Raw genomic sequence first — 20,420 nt, forward strand, 5'->3', positions numbered from 1 at the left:
AAAATCAACACCTAGCATCTTTCATCCAATCATTACCTGCCACGTAGTATTTTGTCTCCTTCAACCTCGACCCCATATTGTGACACACTTATTGGCAGTTAGTACCTCAACCAGTCAAAAATTTCCAACCTTACCAGATTGTATACTAGCTGCTCAAAAATCAAACAAATACTTTCGTTCGATTCAATTTATTTAAAAAAAATCGGAAAACAAAGACGGTATTATTAAAAAATGATGTAAACAAGAAGATAGACACAGTTGCTAAAATATTCCAAACTATAAGAACATTATATTTACATTTTAGATTACAGTAGGAGGTAAAAGAAAACAAACAAAACTTATGTATAATCACTCTAAAAAGCCAAGAGTCACTGTATCTTGATATTTCATCATACTATATAATATTTAATATAATATATAGCTTATTTTCTAAGCCCAACTAAGTTTTCCGTATTGGTCCCTTAACATTTTCTTATTTCAACTTCCACCCCTCCAACTTATCCCAACATACACTATAGTAGCTAAAAAGTATATACACAATAAAGCAAACACTGGCCTTCTCTAGAGAAGAAAGAAAGCACTAGTGTTTTTGACGGAGAAGTTTCTGCATTCTGCATTCTGATCTTTTTTACTAATGTATAATTAGGAGCAAATGAAGGACTTCGATTTTGATTTTTGATTTTTCTAAGACTTAATAACCTATAACTAGTCCTCCCATTGGGGCTCGATGCGGAATCCCCTTTCTTCGCTTGGCTGTTCTGTAATTAACTGAAGTTGGAGGGGGCGTTGACGGACTGAAACTTTGGTGGACCTTGTTGCTTGTGCTGTTCTGCCGGCCATGGCTGCTGCTGCTGTAGGAATCCTCTGAGTCATAGACGGCGGCTGCAGCAGCCGGCGAGGACTTCTTCTTCTCCGGCGATTGTTTTGGCCTCTTAACGAAGTTCTTTGAAGTCCCAACAATCTAATCAAAATAATCAAAAATTAACATATTAAATACAACTTGCTTCTAGAAGTACTAACAATCAAGATTCAGAATCACCCATTCCCAATATTTTTTAATCTGTATCCCAAAAATCTGTTGATAATGCCAAAACAATGGACCAATTGCTTCACATTTTGTCAAAAAAAAACCCAATTGCAGCAGAGTTCATTTTATGAGACCATTAAAAGTCGAAGAAAATTATAGTTTAGTACCTTGCAACCAAGAGAGCAGAATCTGAAGGAATCAAGAAGACTCCTTTCACAGACTTCACAGGTATTGGTGACACCTTTGCCAGGCCTAGGCTGTGGTCTCTCATTCAAGAAAACAACTTTTGCACTGTTGATAATGTAGGTCTGAACGGAAGTGATATCCAGAAATTTCTGTATTTCATTCACCCTTATCACATCATGGTACGATGACCTCCGAATCTGTTTAAAAAAAAAAAAAAGAACAGAGCAACCCACATTCAATCAGTCAATCTTCAAGTCAACCATGAAAAAATAGAACAATGAACAAATACACTAATCAAAAGGGGAGCTTTAAAACAGTACATTTCTTTTGTTGTTCCATTAAAGGAAAAGAGTAAAGGAGAAAAATAAAAAGTCCTCTGTACTTGACAGAAAATGGCAGAAACCCCAAAAAATTCAAATTCAAATTGAATGGATGCTTCAAAACAGTACATTTTTGTGATTCCATTTCTCTATATTTGACAAAAATGGCGGAAAACTGAAATCGGAATCGAAAAGAATCATTTATTTGGGGGGAATTGGAAATGAATGAAAATCAAACCCTAATTAACCAAGTAAAAAGATCAAATAGCTAATCAACTGAGCTACGAAGAATCTCAATTTATCAAATACATAAAAACAAGGAATACAAACGAACCTGAATGGCACGATGGTCCTTATGATGAGATAAACAAATGGAACAAAGAGCACCATCCATACAATCCAAACAGTACATGTTACATTCGCTCTTATGAGAATCAACATGTAACTTGCATTGAACGAAGAACCGTTCCTTCAACAATGGCTTCAACCACGGTGGCCATCTATTATCTTCCTCATCAGGTCCTCCAGCTCCCTAAAACAAAACATTAAAACCACAATCACCAAAAATCCCAAAAAAAAAAATCAAACCTAAATCTCCATTTTTAAACAAAAATTTACCATGATTCGCCTATTCTTAGGCTTGAATTCACGAAAAGTGGTGTCTTGATTATCGATCGCCAGCTTTGTAAAACAAAAAAAAATAAAACTATTTGTATTTCTCGAAAGTAGTAACGCTTTGTGTATTAGTGACAGTAAGAGAAAAAATAAAAACTATGGTTTGGAAAATATAGGAATTGGAGGCGGTGTGAGAAATATAAGGCTACTTGTAAAGAAAAAAATATTAGGGGTGGGGGGTGGGGGGGTCGTTCTTATCCTTTAAAAGGTCATACATAAACAAAGTCCGAACCTAGCTCCGAGGCAAAACCTAAAGATACGTTGGGTGCAAGGAACCGACCTCCTTCTTTCCTTTTAATTTCTCTTTCATTTTCATGTTTTACATATTCTTGTTTTAGGTCTTGTCATGAATACTTTTATTTTATTTTTATTTTTCTAATAAAAATAAATAATTACTCTTTATTTGATGTTCACTAAAAATATTAATCATGTCGATTAGTTTAATTTCTTTAATAGGAAGAGGTGGGGTGGGTATTTTTTCAATAGTGAGTTGGCATATTATTCTCTTTACAAAAAAATTGGTATCTTTTGGGTCCATTATTGGTCATTTTAGTTAGTTAGTTTTTCTAAGTGGGCATTGTAGGAGGAACAAATATTCTTAGTAATTTAATCAACTTGGAAATATTATATTCTAATCATTTATTTCAATTATGAATGGGTGTTTCATATTAATTCGGTAATGATAATTAAAAATAGAAATTAAATACTGAACTTTTTTATATTTGATAAATTAAATTGTGATACAATAATTCAGTAATAATGTATTGTGTAAAAATGTATTTTGGCATTTTATGTTCATAATTTTATTTAATAATTTATCTGTTAATTTAAAGAGAAACTTTTGAAATGACAAATTAATAAATACAAGAATAAATTATGGTAATTTCCTTGTAAAATTGCACCATTTTAACACATAACTAATAGGTTGAAACATATGAAAAGGAAAATTGATTTCATTTACTAAAATAAAATGGGGAAAGTACTTAATTTTAGCATATAGTAATATTACAACGTTGAAATTTCTTGTTTCAATATAATATTTTCCCATTAGCTCTTTCCATTGGTAAATACAAACCAGAATCTTCTTTAAAAGAGAAAATCTAATGAAACATTAAAAGAAAGTAGTAAAACATGGTGAGTCATTCTCCATATGTAGTTAGCCACCTAATCAAACTTCTTATAATTTTCTTCTATTATTTATAATAAAGCCAGCTTTTTGGCCTCAAACTTCATCAATTTAATCGTAGTTGAGACAGAATTTTCATTTATTAATATTAAAACGTAAAAAATAAATCCACAAGGAAGTTAAAGAGGATCAATATACAAGATGTAAAGATATATAATTATCTTTACATAATTATATAATGTATTATATCCTAACCTTAAAAGGATAAAAGATAAAGACACTATGATTATTAAAGAACTAAGCCTTTATTATAATTATTATTAATAACAATAATAATAATAATAATAAAGTCTGTTTCACCATGTTGAAATATACACTGCTTTGTTGGCTCTTGAATTATCATCTAAACCAAATGTTATTAATTATTACGTTAATGAGGCCTGAACATGTCAATATTTTTTTCTTGTGTGTTCCTTTATTGCTTGTTTGTCATTATACGTTTAAACACATTACTAAAAGTGAATGCTAATTTCCGATAAATCATTTGAATTTATTAGAGTTTGGCTCATTGTCAAAAAAAAATTTAATGAAAAATTCTTCAAGGAGACAATTTCCATATTGAAAAATATATTAACCCTTAAAAATATATTCGTCAATCTATTATTCTGGTGATAAAACAAGGAAATAAATAAACAGACTTATATTAAAAAAAAAAAAAAAGAGGAACAAAACTTGACATACTTTTACAAACCGTTATACAATCAAGAAAATGAAAATAATTCATCAAATATACCAACCAAAAAGAAAAAAAAAAGTAGAAGAAAAGGAAAGCTTGAAGCATACAAAATGACAATTCACATGTACTTCATGATCTACATAACGACATATTTTATAATCCTAATTTTTAATGCTATTTAACAAAAATTTCAAAGTGAATCTCCACGTCAATATTTAAAAGACACGTCATAATAATTTTAAAAACATATACATAAATTAAAATGCTATTTTTAAAAATTAAAAAAATTGAACCACAAGATAGAGTCATTGACTAGCAACAGTTTAATCCTATCTTTTTAAAATATAAATAACTTTTTTTTCTTCTAAAATGTCATAAAGATATTATTTCTACGTTGTGCAAAATGCCATATATTTGTTGGGTTTTAAAAGTTGGGCCTCTGAATAGCCTATGGACTAGGCCTATTTGGTTAATACGTTTTGACTATTTAATCCACTCTATATAAGCTAAATTTCTAATAATTTGTGGGGGCAATTTGGACAATTAAATGTATTATTATTTTATTTTAGAATTTTAGAAAAGCTAGTGGTGTGGTCCAAGACTCTACCTTTAATAGGTGTATTAGATTATAAATTAACTAAAGAGACAAACATTTGGAGTTATTCAACCCTGGTTTTAATTTTAATGTTGTTTGAAAAATTAGAAAAAATTAATTGACTTAAAGGGAGCATGCTCATTAATCATGATGCAATGTATACAATAAATATATGTTAATTATTGAGCATGATTTCTGCCTTTATGGTTCTAACAACACAACAACATATTTATTGTGATCGTACTGCGACTGAAATATGATTAGAGTAAAGTATATATCGATCTTATTTTTATTTTGGATAAAATAAATAATTATTCTCAATATTATGAAAATATTTTTATAAAGAAAATTTTGATCATAAAAATATTAAGATAAAAACAATAATAGTAATAACAAGGTATGTCGAATAGTTTTGAATTAACTTTATATCTAAATATGTATTACTTTGAATTTTTTTTTCAGTTTTGTGCAAATTTGAATCGTGATATTTCCTGATGAATGTTATTTATTATTGGATCATTAAATCTTTAAACAACATGAATGTCAGCAAGTAATATTTGATTGTTTTTTAAAAATAAATGAAATTTTAATTTTGTGAGAAGATCATTAATCTATATATGTGTCTCATCTATGGATTATATTTTTGGAATACGGCTATCTTGTGTCAAAAAATGGGTAAAATTTATCCGCATCAGATGTTTATACCAAATCAATACATGCATGTCACGTGTTTAAATTCGTAGTTCATTTTACTTTATTAAATCAAATAATAATGAATTTTGCATTGGCTTGATATAAACATTCGATATGAATAAGTTTTTTCTGTCAAACTCCCTTAATTACTTTCTTAATTACTTTATTAGTATCCTATCTTGAACTTCTGTTGTAAACCTAATCAATTTAGTGAAAATGTCAAACTACTCCTGTATTTTTCAACACATTGCTCGTATTAAGTTATACCCTATATTTAGGGGATGGCTCACCCAAAATAATGTCATCTTGCGCTCCTCAATGGAATAATTAAAGTTTGATTATTTTATATCATACGAATTAAAGTCATTTTTGCTATAAAATTATTTTAAGTATTATTTAATGTTATCATAAAATATAATAATATAATAATAATAACAAAAAGATAATATAAAAGTGGAGGGACAGAGTTGCGGGATTAGAAGTAAAGAAAGCCAGCGAAGCGTAAGAATATGGGAGTATATTTCAAATACTCATTAATATGTACTTTCAATAGTTTATACTAAAAAATATTTTGTTTCTAGAAGAAGTAAAACAAAAAAGTGTCAATGCCAAGATTCCAAAAAATCATTTGTTTCTTTTTTAAAAAAAATTGAAATAAAGAAATTAGGGATAGGGAAAAGAAATTACTAAGTGGAAATCAAATTTTTAGGATAAAATAAAAAATTCATGTAGCTACTAAAATTTTCAATGTTTTAGCTTTGTTCGTTCATTTATTGTGTATATATATAATATAATAGAGTAAAGAGGCACAAATATAATATTTATTAATAAAAGTATATATTATATGTCACATTATATATCATGTAACTATTGATAAATATTATATTTGTGCCTCTTTACTCTCATCAATTGTAAAAGAAAATAGTCATTAGTTTTTAGTAACTTATATAACCACCAACTCTTCATTTCATCTAACTTATGTAACATTGAGCCATTCATTTGGCAAATTTACTATCCACTATTCTCTTATTCATTGTAAGGAAGAATTCATCACCTATAAATAGTGTAGTCTTCATTTGTGTTGGGAGAGCGAGATATTCGTGCTCAGCCTAAAGATTTATTTCTTCATTTTATTTTCAATTGTAATCTTGCAATTTTATTATATTGTATGTTTTTTCATTAACAATTTTAAAAAGATTCAAGCCCACTGCGGCATAATCTACACCGATGCAGCAGTAATACTCTTGACTTGTCTCCTCCAGGATACAATATCCCAACAACAGTGTATAACTCAAGCAACTCCGAATTAGTTGAAGAGTCCAAAGCTTCACAAAAGAACACCTTCCTTCAACATATAATACTCTCTTTTGTATAGTGAATATAGTTGAAGACTTAGAATATTTTCTATGTGTCAACTCTCTCTTTCACTACACTAACCTCAATATAAACCACTCATCTTTTTCACTCTATATTTTCTTGTACTTCTCTTGTTTCTTCTCCTATCTCAACACAAATGAAGACTACATCATTTATAGGTGATGAATTCTTCCTTACAATGAATAGGAGAATAGTGGATAGTAAATTTTTCAAATGAATGGCTCAATGTTACATAAGTTACTAGACATAAATATAGAATAATGGATGAAATGAAGAGTTGGTGGTTACATGAGTTATTGAAAACTAATGACCATTTTCTTTCACAATTGAGAGAGTAAAGAGGCAAAAATGTAATGTCTATCAATAGACATTACATGATATATAATGTGACATAAAATATATATTTTTATTTATATTAAAATGTCACACCAACAAAAAATATAACTCATATATATAATAATATATAATTAGTTGATTATTACATCCGAACTAGTACTATTAAGTAGGTTACCAAAACAGACTAACATATTACACATAAATCATAATATTAGCTTTTTAGATAGTACTCCACCAAGGTCAGCCGCAAGGTAATCCTTTATAGCTTCTGGAGGAGATCGTAAGATATTTGATTAGACATTGTTAGCTTAGCACCCATCTTAGACAAAATATCAGCTATCATGTTTGCTTCACGAAAGTTGTGACGGATTTTCGGATTCCCCAACTTCTTCAACATTGATCTGCAATCCATTATAATAAATGTATAAACAAGGAGGAGGATTTTTCGAATAAATGCAAGATTTCAAAGGAATCTATTTCAATTTCTAGAGGCAACATCTTATGAGTATAGGCAACTTTCAAACCGTTAAGAAGGGCTTCAGTCTCAGAAAAATTATGGTTTAGACATTGTACACTTTTTTGAAAGCCAATCACCCACCCCTGAGAGTCACAAATTATACCTCCAATGCCACCTGTACATGTTTGCTCTGAATAAGATCCATCTGTATTCAATTTATAAGTCCCTTGAATAGGAAAGAACCAACAGATATTGATGTTTAAGGAGGCTTCCGGATTTCTAGATATTGGGGTAATGTATTCTATGACTTTTCACCTAACTAATGAAGACGAAGGGAAATCAGTCTTACCATTAAATAAATTACAATTTATATTTAGCCAAATATCCAAATTGCAAAAGTGAGAAATGTTATTGTTACATGAAAATTAAGAAAAACTAAATTCATTGTTATAGTTACACGAAAATCAAGAAAAACTAAATTCCTTGCAATGATACAAGCATATTAGTAAATTTATATTTGCTCAAGAAGACATGAGAATTTTTTTATTTTTGTGTAGTTATAGTTTGTCTAAATACTATATGTTATTTTGGAAAAGAAAATACTAAAGTTTAATAATTATTATCCAATTAGAATCTTCTTTAAATATACATGTGTTTAAAGGTTCCAGCACTTTTAGGCTGGTTTTGTAATATTAATATATTAGTATATGATATAATAATTGAATCCAACAGTGAGGGTACAAACAATGGTGGTAAAAATTAAATAAAGCCAACACATTCGTATCATGATAATAACATAAAAATATTTGTATTATCATATATTTTAACATGTTGGTGGTCGGCTTAATTTTCAAATTTTAATTTTTTAAATAATTTGCTAATCATGTAAATATGATTTACATGGTTAAGTGAATAAATTTATCAAATAAATAACAAATGGAATAATAGAGTTTGTTTAATTCACAATTAATTGAGATAAAAAAAGAAAATAAAACAAATATGAGGTGTAGACATAAATTCTGTTTCAATTTACTATATATATATTTTCTGTTTTAGAAATTTCTATTTCAAAATTTACTTATGTTATGACCATTTTTCATTGTAGCATTATATTTGTAATGATATTCTTTTATTGATTGCATCATCAAAATGATGTAGGAAGATCATTGTGGCTTATTTACTAATACAATAGGATATGTTTGTTAATATCTTTGTTTAATAATAAATTTTGTTAAACTATCTTTTTAATTTATATTATAGTCGAATTAAAATTTGTAGAGAACTTTACTTTAACAATTGGACATAATTTATTTTGTTAGATTAACATTTATAAAAGTATACATGTAGATTTATTTTGACGCGATACATTTTAAAAACTAATAAAATATTCGATGCATTATAAAAACTAATAAATAGTATTTGAAATTCATCTATATGGAAGAGTTTTCATCCAATATTGAATTCTTCGTAACTAAATGAATGTAAAAATTAGGAAAAACATTTTAAAAATTACTCAACTTTAGCTAAAATGGCAAAAGTGACCAGCAATTCTACCTAGGGTTGATATTTTCTTTGTGAAAGAATTGTTTTGGAATGTTAGTTTTAGTTCATTACAATTAAAGTTTGAGGGTATTACGGTCTTTCTATTATTTTGTAAAATTTGCTTGCTTAAATGGATTATCCTTCATGCTTATTTATTTAGACCAAATCAATGACTTAAAAAAAAATCACATTTTTATCATAAATTACAAATGATGCCCTAAGTGAAATGTCATTGAATAGTGCGACCATTGAACTTTCTGAACTTGTGCATTGACATAACAATTGTCATTGTGCTCTACTTTCCTCCATATATTTTCCAATTTCATTTCAAATTCGTGAAAGATTATTATTATTATATCTATCGTTTCATTTTATGTGAATTTTTTAACATAATATAATATTTAAGAAAATAATTTTTTTTAATTTTGTAATCTAAAATTAATCTAGATATTTGTCTAATTGAAAATTGTTTCATTAGGATAAAGAAAGATTTAAAAGTTAACAATGTGATTTTTTTTAAAAAAATAAACTAAAAAGAAAAGAATAGTACTCAAAATGAAAAAAATATGCATTTATACCCAAATTAATACTTTAAAATATATACATTACTCTACTTTAATTAACTTCATATATTTTCATTTTTCATTTTTCATTTTAACTTGATGGAAGATTGTTACTTAATAATAAACGGGGCCTATATATTATAGGAGTAATTAAATAATTTTATATTGATTTATCATAAGTGAATATTGAAGCTTTATTTATAAACACGTGTCATATACTCTTTCTTACTTTTTACTTGATTGACCGACTATTTTTCCTTTTTTTACTTGTTTATTAACAAATCAAAATCAATAAATTTATTATTTGCTGTTAATATTATTCTATTATAAAAATTTACATAAAATACTAACCATTTATTAAATTTAAAATTTTAAAATATAATTAATAAAATTTATCCGTAATGTGTTTTTGGTAAAAAAAAAAAACTAACTAACTAAGAACATCAATGACATATCAATGTAGAGAATCACATGTATAACTTGTTTTTTCATGTCTATTGTCGAAGTTATTTCCTCATTTCAAAAAATTAACAATTAAAAAAATTTCTTGAAAAAAATTATTCACAAAAATTTTAATTGATAAATAATATTTTCCACGCCGAACACACCCTTAGATCCCATCAAATTTCTTTTCTTCAATTTCACATCAAAACAAACTTAACAAAAAATAAAATAAAATTTAATAATATGAGGCCCATGCTGGGATGGACATTATACTCTAGTATTTAAAATTTAAAAGTGCTTCAAAATTTAAATATATTTCTAAACGAAATCAACGCTTTTGTGATAACGTGTTACATATTTTTTTTTTTAAAAAAAAGACAAAAATTCAAAAGCCTTGAGAGTAGCACAAATTGCAAGAGCATGTCGTGAACAAAGGTATTATAGATAAAATAAAAGTCAAGAATATATCATTTATCATTTTTCAATATATAACAAAAAAACAAATTGTTACGTTAACGAGACATCTTCCTTTAATTTTGTTTTTAATAATAATAATAATTAATAATATGAAAAATTGCATCACAAAGGGATTATAGGTAGTCCTTTTATAATCATTTGAAAGGAAAATCTTTGGTAGTTTTTCTCCTACAGAATGACTAAATAGTGCCCTGGAAAATGTTCAACTGATCAACTAGTTCTACAAAATTATTTATTTGAAATTCACTGAACGCTCAAGTATGTCATTGAATTTTAATAGAAGATATATCTATGTTATTTATTAAAAAGTTTGATTTATTTATTTATCATTATTACAATTTTTATTATTATTACCCTCACTGTCCATAATTAACTTATTCACTTTTTGAATTGACATACTTATTTAAAAAATAATTAATGACATAATGAGTTTAGAATGAAAAATTTTGCATTTTTTCAAAGTAATTTAGTCATTTAGTTAATAATATAATAGGTAAAAAAAATTATATTTTTTTAATTTATTAAAATGGATAAATAATTAAAAATAATTATAGAAAAATAGATAAATAATTGGGGACGGAGAAAATATTATTTGGACGGAATGGTTGAAAATTTAGGAAGAGCATTAAAAACAAAAGGATAAAGAAAACAAAAGAAAGAAGGCCCAAATTGCAAAGACTCTTGAGTTTGAGCGCAAGAAAAACAAATTTATAATTTTATGATAATTTTAATTTTTAACTTAATGCATAATAATAATTGAGTTTTAAATATGTCTAAACTTATGATCAAATAAAAATTTGTATGATTGTATCATTTTATTAAACGTAAAATAAATATTTGAAAATATTAATTAATTAATTAATTTATTTATTATTATTATTATTATCCTATTTATTTATTATTGCTGTGCAGCCGCTACGAAACTACCTTACACGGCCGCCAACAAAATATTTTAGCAGCCTTTTATGTTCTCATTTTTATTTTGACAAATAAACCCTCACATATATTTTTTCCTTGTCCCACTGCTTTCGAGATTTTGTCATTTTCGATTTTGATGAATTACGATAAAAAAATTTACATAAAAATTCTCTCAACAAATTTGTTTAAATTACCACCATAATCTGGTGAATCAATTAAGAAAAAATATTAGTTGCATTTGGCTATAATACAGTATAAACCGTACACAACTTGTACCCTAATGGGAGTGAAATACTAACTTCTATGATATGGTCATCCAATTATAATAAATTAATCACTAAAACTATTTATATTTGTTTTTGTTCCACCTAAACAACCATGATTTTGTTTTATACTATAGAATTATAGGGCAAATACAATAGATAGACTTGCCTTCAAAAAAAACTACTAAAGCAATCAAAATTTAGTAGGAATTAAACGCATTAAATTTTTATTTGTATTTTTAATCTAAATAATAACTCGCTTATTTATTAACTTAACCTGCTTTGAGAAATTAAACGCATTAAATTTTTATTTGCATTTTTAATCTCAATAATAACTCGCTTATTTATTAACTTAACCTGCTTTGATCAACCCAATGCTTTCATTTCCAATATCTTTTTAATCCAGGTAGTTCGTGATGATGAATGGCTGGAAAAACTATTGACATCAATATAAAGCTAACATAGATAAAAACATTGTTTTATATTATTGTGAATAATTAAAGGACTCAAAATCTTGAAGTGATTCTTAGATTAAGGCTCTTAGATGATATTTAATTGGAATACGATATATTTTTATATACTTAATGAAGAAGCAAGCAACCAATAATTGAACAATATTAGAGAATTGGAAGTCAAGAACGTTGACAAATGATGCTTAAGGCTTAATTAATTACAATTTCTTATATGTATTTCTACTTATATTGTGTGAAAGGAATTTTGTACACGTAAGCTTGACTTATTAATTGTATGCCTCTGATCCATATTATAAAGAAATTTCCAGATAAAGCTATGTTTTTTTTGAAACAAAAACTAAAGTAAATTTTGTCTATTCAATATAAAAAAAAAAATTGTACTTTCTAGATTATCATAGAAATTTTGAAGATACATCTTAACTAAATTAATGTTTTATTATTCTTTTAAATTTAGTATTTTTGTAATTTTATGTGCTTTTTATCTTAAGTGATACACTCTATGACTTCACGTAATTGAGACGCATGAAAGATATTTAAATATCACGTAAGTTAAAAAAAATGCACAAAATTAAAAAAAATTCAAAAAGATAATAAGACCTTAATTTAATTAAACTTTGTCTCTAAAATTTCGACATAGTCTAAGATGATATTCATTTTCCCATATATATATATGTAGTGTATATATATGTCTTGCATTTCAAGGAACTTTGTACCTAACTTCCAACAAGAGAGTAAGAAGTAGCCAAGAAGAATATTCAAGAAAATTGAGTAGAAGTTGCTACCACCACAAAATTTTGCACTAAAAACTAAGTACTCCTTCGTACGGAATTATTTGTCATATTATGCTTATTAAAAGTTAATTTAACTAATTTTTAAAAGTAAATTAAATTACATTAATTCGATATTTTAAACAAAAAAATTAAATTTTCTAAAACTATATAAAAAGTACTATAAATTACAATTTTTTTTACATATTAATATGATTAAAAAGTACGTCTTAAAATGTTAGGCAAAATTTTTATAATTTAACTCTATAAACAAAAATCATGATAAATAATGTCGGATGGAGGGAGTACCATATAGATATATACGTAGTATACTAAAATAACTTTCATCTCAAAAAGAATATACACATTAATAAAAAATATAATTATTTTTATTGATATTAACTAATTATCACTAAATTCAATGTTGTTATATTTATTTTTTAATTATTTATCACTACGAAATTATTTTTAATGCCATGATAGAAAAATTATTACTCTATTTTAATTTATTTATCTAGTTTTGACTTGACACGAATTTAAGAAACTGAAAAAAGACTCACATTTTTTATGATTACTTGTTAATTTTTTTCGATTTATAATCTTAAACCTATCAAATATATCGTTAAAATTCATTTTGCTAAAAACAATCTTTTTTTTTTCAAATAAAAAATTGAAACGAGTGTGACATAAAGCTATAAAGCTACCTCTTATTTTCCGGAATTTGAAAACAATTGCTATATATTGTCTTCTACTCCTTTTATTTATTTTATTTATAGCAATTGCGATGTCCTTTACGTATGCAAGCGGACTTTCATTTAATCTATAGTTTATTGAAAGAGACATTTTATAAAGAAAAATGCATATTCAGAGTTTTAAAATTCTATATGATGCATGAAAGTAATCTAGACAAATAAGTGAGCTAAAATATTTATAAAATTATTAATAAATTTAAGACCTCATTCTGATGTCATAATTAAGAATTACGATATTAAATTTACTGCATTCCATGAGTTAATTCCAGAAACATAAATTTATTTAAAAGTACCCTATAAAGAGGCACATATAACATTTCTTATAAATAAATTCAATTACTCCCTTTATTTTAAATTAAAATACTATTCCAGTTATAGAGATGGCAGATGATTATGGATATCTTGGATTTAAATTGTAATGATTTAATTAAGGAATTAGTATCGTATCTTTGGGGACAAAAGGAGGGCCAGTAAGAATAATCACCAATAGTTCACATGGCCTCCTAATCCTTTGGGGTCTCAAAAAGATTAATCTTTGTACTTACAAATATTTCTTTTGTGTACTTCCTTACTATATGTACTGTCAAGTGTTTCTACCTATGTTGACAACTAAATAAAATTTGTTTTTATTATGTATCCTCAAAATTTAACAAATTAAAACATGATAAGCCATATGAGACTAATTTCTAACTAAGATTCACTTTTAAAAAATTAGATCTTTAACGACAATAACAGTCGCCACAAAGCCCATAGTACCGCCAAGATATTTTTTTTAATTTTGACATTAAATTATGATTTTGTGTTTTTTTTAAAAAAAATTCGCAAATGATATTGATCACAGAGGAGTTTGAAGACTCTATACTTTTTTATTTTATGACATATATAGATGCATTAAATGTAAATTGATTATGTAGTTAGAAATTTGAGTCGAGAAATAATTTTGATGATTTTCATAATAATATCGTATGTTCTTAGTATTGATAGTATATGTTATTTATTTTAGAAAATTAGATTGCAATAGAAAATTAACTATCAATTTTTTTTGTTAAAAAAATAGGTTTACTATTGAATGACTATTTCAACCTTAGTTGCCGCCGTTAAAAATCACTCAACACCTTAAGTGACAATATTTAAGAATTTTTGTTTTGTCGTCGCTAAAAGGTCTAACTTTTTTAAAGTAACTCTTAGTTGGCAACGCCCTTAGGTGGAGGATTTAGTCCCTTGTAACTTGTCATATCCCTTGAAATTTTAGTAGATAACTGTTCTGGACATTTGTGGTTTCTTGAAATAATGACAGAGATATTTTTTTAATTCCAAATCGTACCGAAAAATATAAATGTAAATTTTGACCCTTTTCAGTTCTACCAATGATAAAGTTAAAACCCAAAACCTAAGCCTTTCTTCACCTTTAATTGTTACTCTAAAATTTACATTAATGAAAAACGGAAAATTTCTCAGTTTTTCCTAATTTTTTATTTGTATTTGAACTTTGTCAAAGAAAGTGCAAAATATTTATCATAATTAATTTAGAAGAAAAATATAAATCTTTTCCACTTTAACTAATCATTTTTTCGAGAAAAGGCTTTGATATTTTATAAATTGAGAATCTTTCCTTTTTTCTTTACAACTTGTTCATTGTAGTCCTTTAGATTAGAAGAGTCATGTTTAGGTGGAAAAATTTTCTATAGTCTTATAATCCTAATCACATTATAATATCCTCTTTTATTTTAGACTTATCTTTGATCTTAATTTGATTTACTTTTAACTTCTGCATAACAACCTTATTATTTTGATTTCAATAAAAATAAACCTAAAACAAAGAACTATTAAGGACACAGAGAAAAACGGAGAGACATGATATAAAATATATAGAATATAAAACTTAAATTGATAAAAGAAATATATAAAGAATTTTAAAGTAGGCCGTATAAAATCGAACTGAAAATCAAACTAAATCGTAAATCGATTCAAATCGGAAAAAAACCCGACTAAACTTCTTTTAATATTTAGTCATGTAAGTAATACTTACTAAACTTATTTTAGCATGATTTAGTACTTTAAATAATGATCAATTTCATTATGACTTATTAATTTGTAATTTTTTTAATGTAATTTTTTGTTGTTGTTGGATATTTTAGTGTCATTTATCATATCATATTTTTTGTTATTTTCTTGAGAAATAGCTTGGATAGTTGCATATTGGTAGGATTAAAGAAATATTTGAAATACAAGTAAATTATATGTTTATATGAAAGGTTATCGAAAAAATCCAAAAATCCAAAAAACTTCGAAAATTCGAAGAAGCCCGGAATTGAAAAACCCCAGTTTTATTAATTTGATTTGGTTTATAAATTTAAAAATCTGATTAAAATAATTTAATTTGATATTTAAAAATCCAAACTAATCCGGTCATGTACACCCCTGCTTTAAAATCTAGCAATATTTGAATTTATCGGTACAGAATCTAAATGAAGCGTGAGGAATCTGATTATCTAAATAGGGAAGTAACTCAAGAACACCACACACTTTTAGATTAAATTCGACATGCCCAAAAAGATGCAGAAGTACTAAAAACCAGAAAAAGAAAAAAAGGAATTATTAGTGTCAAGGAAAAAAAAAAGGCATTATATTAGTTTGTAGAAATAAGTAACAATGACATGATGAAAAATTTGAACAAATACATTTTTATAGTTTATGGTAATAGTGACGGAGCTAAAATTGTGAATAAGAGGTTAAAAATTTGAAAAAATAGATATACAAAATAATCGAAGGAGGTTCAGTAGCTATTATATATATCTACAAAATTATTTTAACTTAGTATAAATAATATAATTTTCTGACGATTGAAATTTAGATGAACACCGGACTATAAAGTGATTACTATGCGATGGAATGACAATCATTTCTCCATTCTTTAATTAAATGCTTCAGATTAAATACTGAAATGTGAAGACTTCTTTAATTAAAAAAAGTTTTCATCGAAAGTAAAAAAATTTTTACCACAAATTTATATTAATCGAGTCCAAAAATGAATATTACTAGGAATACGCAATAGTGGAGTCGAAGTTAGTGGAAATTGTAGACCTTTTTATAATTTACATATGTCATTAATAAAAAAAATACAATGGAATTATCTTTATATAATAGTTTAAAAGAAAACTAATCATTTTACATAGCCAAAACCTTATCTTATTTTTATAAGAACGCACCATGAAATGTAAGTTGTGGACATCATTTTCACTATTGTTTTCAACTTAAAAAGAAGGAAAAAAAAAAGAAACAAAAGGAAAAAAGAAAGAATAAGCAAATATCACTCGAGGCACATCAAGAAGGAAAAAAAATCTTTTTTTTCATAGTCAATTTAATTTTCCAAAAAAAAAAAATACACTATTCATATATATGATATATAATATTGAATGTGAATGATAACCTCCTTAAACAATATTTTCGAACGATACTTTTTTTTTAAAATATACACTTCTTAGTCAAGTTTTTCTTTGTTTGGATGAAGATAACTTTTGGAATCACACGAGTGAATAGTTAAAACTTTGTAGTCAAAAAGGGAAAAGCAAATTTACATGTGATGTTCAATTGAATTTTTTGAAGTAAAGGGGTTGTTAACTTCCCATGTTTATGGGAAATCATATTTGACTTTTTACATCATGATATTGATTTTTGAGTCACAGAAATTTCGTTAAAAGTGAATAAAAAATCAAAATCGTTTAAATGATAATGGAATCACTTGCTAATTTCATGCCAAAAAGAAGAATCTCAAGTTTTAGCTAAACTGAATTAAACTGAGAACTCACTAACCTAGTCATAGCAATTTTGTATAATCCACATAGATACTAATGTGTATATTATCCACAAACGATACAATAATTATACGGAATAAAATCTATAATAAAAAAAGGTTATTTAACTAATGGGTGATAATTTAAATATAAATTATTCTCGAAAGCTTAGATACGAAATTAGAAAAATGATTCAAATGTGTTTATGAAGAGCAAGTCTAAATTGTGTGGTTTCTTATCCCATTCTGCTTTGTGACATCTTAGGATAGGTAAGTTTGGGTATAAAATGGGCTCACAAGTTCAATTGAACAGTTGTATAGCGCCTAAGGAAACTTCTTTAACTTATAACTTATACATACTTTAACAATATCTCATAAAAATTAAACGTGAAATAAAATTAAAAAGTGACATTTCAAGATCATCATCTCTTTCACACTCTAATGCCCCAAAACCCATCACCCCAGCCCCACTCGCATAGTATTTTTCACGTTACATATCAATGCTTTTCGGTATAATATTGTTTTTCTTACTAAACATTTATAAAATAAGTAAAGAATTCACTTATTTTTCATTATACGGTTCGTCATATTCTACAATGTAGAATTAAGTCTAATTTAGTTGGGCCTATGACATTTCCTCTTTAGCAATCAAGTTGCATTGGCCCAATTACATTTGTTATGGTTCAGTTTATATGTTGGTACGTAAAGCCCAATAGTCTAGGGTGCACCTGCACCATGTCATTGTTTTGTTTTTCCTAGAATTAAAAATTTTACATGATTATCCTATCATCGTATAACTTATTTATTTGAGCATATTAAAACACAAGTTTTCTTTTTTCACACTATCCTATCGACTACCTGTAATTATCTTTAGTGAATATGAAAGATCTTTTTCATTTCGCATATCTTATAAACTCTTAATAAGATAAAATTAGAGGATGAAGACTTTGTCAAGCTTATCTAAGAGGTGACATCTTTTGTTTGCGTATAGCTTTGAATTTATGGACTTGCTAGTTTGTACTTTGTAGTCTTATAGTTTATTTTTCTCAAGGCAACAAGGCTGCTAGCTAGAACGTGGATTTGACTGCCTCTTAAATACTTTATCTAATACTCTCTCCATTCCTTATCATATATCATATTTTTTGACTGAATTTATATTAAGAATTAATTAATATTATTTTTTTACTTTTATTTAATGTTTTCTTAAGTCAAATTTTTTCAATAAATGATGAGTATGCTAGGTTTCAAAATTTAAAATGCATTTTGGATGATTATTTCAAAATTAAATTTTGTAGAATAGTGAGTACAGAGAATAACCAATGAATATTAATTACTTATTAGTTTCTGAGGTTGAGCAAAACAAATATTTCCAAGACTAATTAACTACTATATAAATAATATGATAGAAAGAATATAATATTTTATGCATTGAGTTTATAAAATGACAAATATTATGTTTCAACTATTTATTGAAACGAATAACAAGAAAATTAGGAAAGTATTTCCAAGTCTTTTCTATGTTTTGTTGGTCATAATATTTAGAAATTATTTTTTTTAAAAAAAATAAATTCTCTAAAAATGAGAAAAATAATTTTCCAAATGTAGTAATTTTTCAAATTTATTGTCTTCTCCTATCCACCCGGCCTCAATCCAATGACTATAGTAATAAAAAGAAAAAAAAAAGGGATAAATTTGAAAACAAACAAACTACTAGTATAAAAGTAAAAACTGTGATTTTGAGTGTTTTTCATATTTTAAATACAACTTTAAGTGGTTGAATAATTTGAAAAGAAAAAAAGTAAAAAAATAATAATCCATGACCTAACGGATCCATCGAAAGAGACCGGCGAAAAGAAAATGTTACTTTTTTTTCGGAGACTTTCACACGACACACTAATCTTTTTCCAAAAGGTGTTTTTACTATTATGATAAAATTGATGTTTAGTAGATGTGATCTTCTAATAAAAGTGAAAAAAATCGTGAGATCTCTTATTCAAATTTTATTGAAGATAAAAAGATCAATTAATTTTATTTTTTATTTTTATAACCATTCATTAACAATATTTTATGATACATATTATAAATAACATTTGATAAATATAATCCAGATACGTTTAGAGCGATAAAATTAATCAAGATATATACTAAATTAATCTGATCACTTCCTACCAAATTAAATTGTGTGAGGGGTTCAACTTCGTTTGAATTGACAAATATATGAATCCAATTATGCAACACCAAAACGTCATAAAAATATCGAAGTAACCAATAAGTGATTTCTTGATATTTTTAGAACTGTCCACTTCATTCCTAGCAGTGTGGTACCCTAGTCCAAGTGTTGTATTATCGAGTTAGTAGTTTTAATTTTTTTTGTCTTTTATTTTGTGTTGTTTGATGGGGATAAAAGAAATAAATAAAGTGCAAGTTTCTTATACTACAAAATAATTAACATTTGTTGAGGGAAAAAAATCCCACAGCAAAAGAAAAAAATACTACTCTTGAGACTTTTCAAGTTTCCAATCACGATATAAATGAGGAGGCAAAAAAAGAATAATTAATTTCAAGCTGGGAACTTATATTGAAGCCTCCAGGCTTCAACCACGTTCGTATACCTTAAGGTGTCCATCTAGATGCACCATTAAAAGAAATCTATGATCTGCGTACGAAAAAGAAAATAAATTTTAGCGTTGATATTGTATGTTACTACTAGAAATATATTACATTGTTTTGTTTAGAGATTTAATAATTGAAAGAATAATGATATGTTAAATTCGTCAGCGTTGGGCATTTGGCTAACGAAAAACAATGAGAAATGTAACGGGGACGCGGGAGAGGTCTCAAAGTGGTGGAGTTAGAATTTTCAATAATGAGTTTGGCATCTTCTATATATATAAAATTAA

General features: G+C 26.4%; 1 protein-coding gene and 1 long non-coding RNA gene across 2 annotated transcripts; both read right to left on the minus strand.

The window, feature by feature from the left end:
- Positions 1–258: 258 nt before the first annotated feature.
- Positions 259–2,623, minus strand: LOC101260164 (protein RGF1 INDUCIBLE TRANSCRIPTION FACTOR 1). The gene is made up of 4 exons (XM_010327256.3): positions 2,152–2,623; positions 1,868–2,065; positions 1,195–1,410; positions 259–961 (listed from the first exon to the last, which is right to left on the minus strand). The coding sequence occupies exons 1-4, from the start codon at positions 2,152–2,154 to the stop codon at positions 692–694; spliced, it is 687 nt and encodes a 228-aa protein (XP_010325558.1). The 5' UTR covers positions 2,155–2,623; the 3' UTR covers positions 259–691.
- A 4,546-nt stretch (positions 2,624–7,169) lies between these two features.
- On the minus strand, positions 7,170–8,730 carry LOC112942029 (uncharacterized). The gene is made up of 2 exons (XR_003247863.2): positions 7,596–8,730; positions 7,170–7,472 (listed from the first exon to the last, which is right to left on the minus strand). It is a non-coding gene; the product is annotated as an uncharacterized lncRNA (long non-coding RNA).
- Positions 8,731–20,420: the final 11,690 nt, after the last annotated feature.

The sequence above is a fragment of the Solanum lycopersicum genome, chromosome 8 (assembly GCF_036512215.1).
Source record: "Solanum lycopersicum chromosome 8, SLM_r2.1".
Taxonomy (NCBI): Eukaryota; Viridiplantae; Streptophyta; class Magnoliopsida; order Solanales; family Solanaceae; genus Solanum; species Solanum lycopersicum.

Bases quoted from the DNA above. Each gene is read 5' to 3' on its own strand.
- LOC101260164 (XM_010327256.3), bottom strand. The intron at 1,411-1,867 runs GTTCGTTTGTAT...TTTTTTAAACAG, and splicing joins AGGACCATCGTGCCATTCAG to ATTCGGAGGTCATCGTACCA. The intron at 962-1,194 runs GTACTAAACTAT...TATTTTGATTAG, and splicing joins TCTGCTCTCTTGGTTGCAAG to ATTGTTGGGACTTCAAAGAA.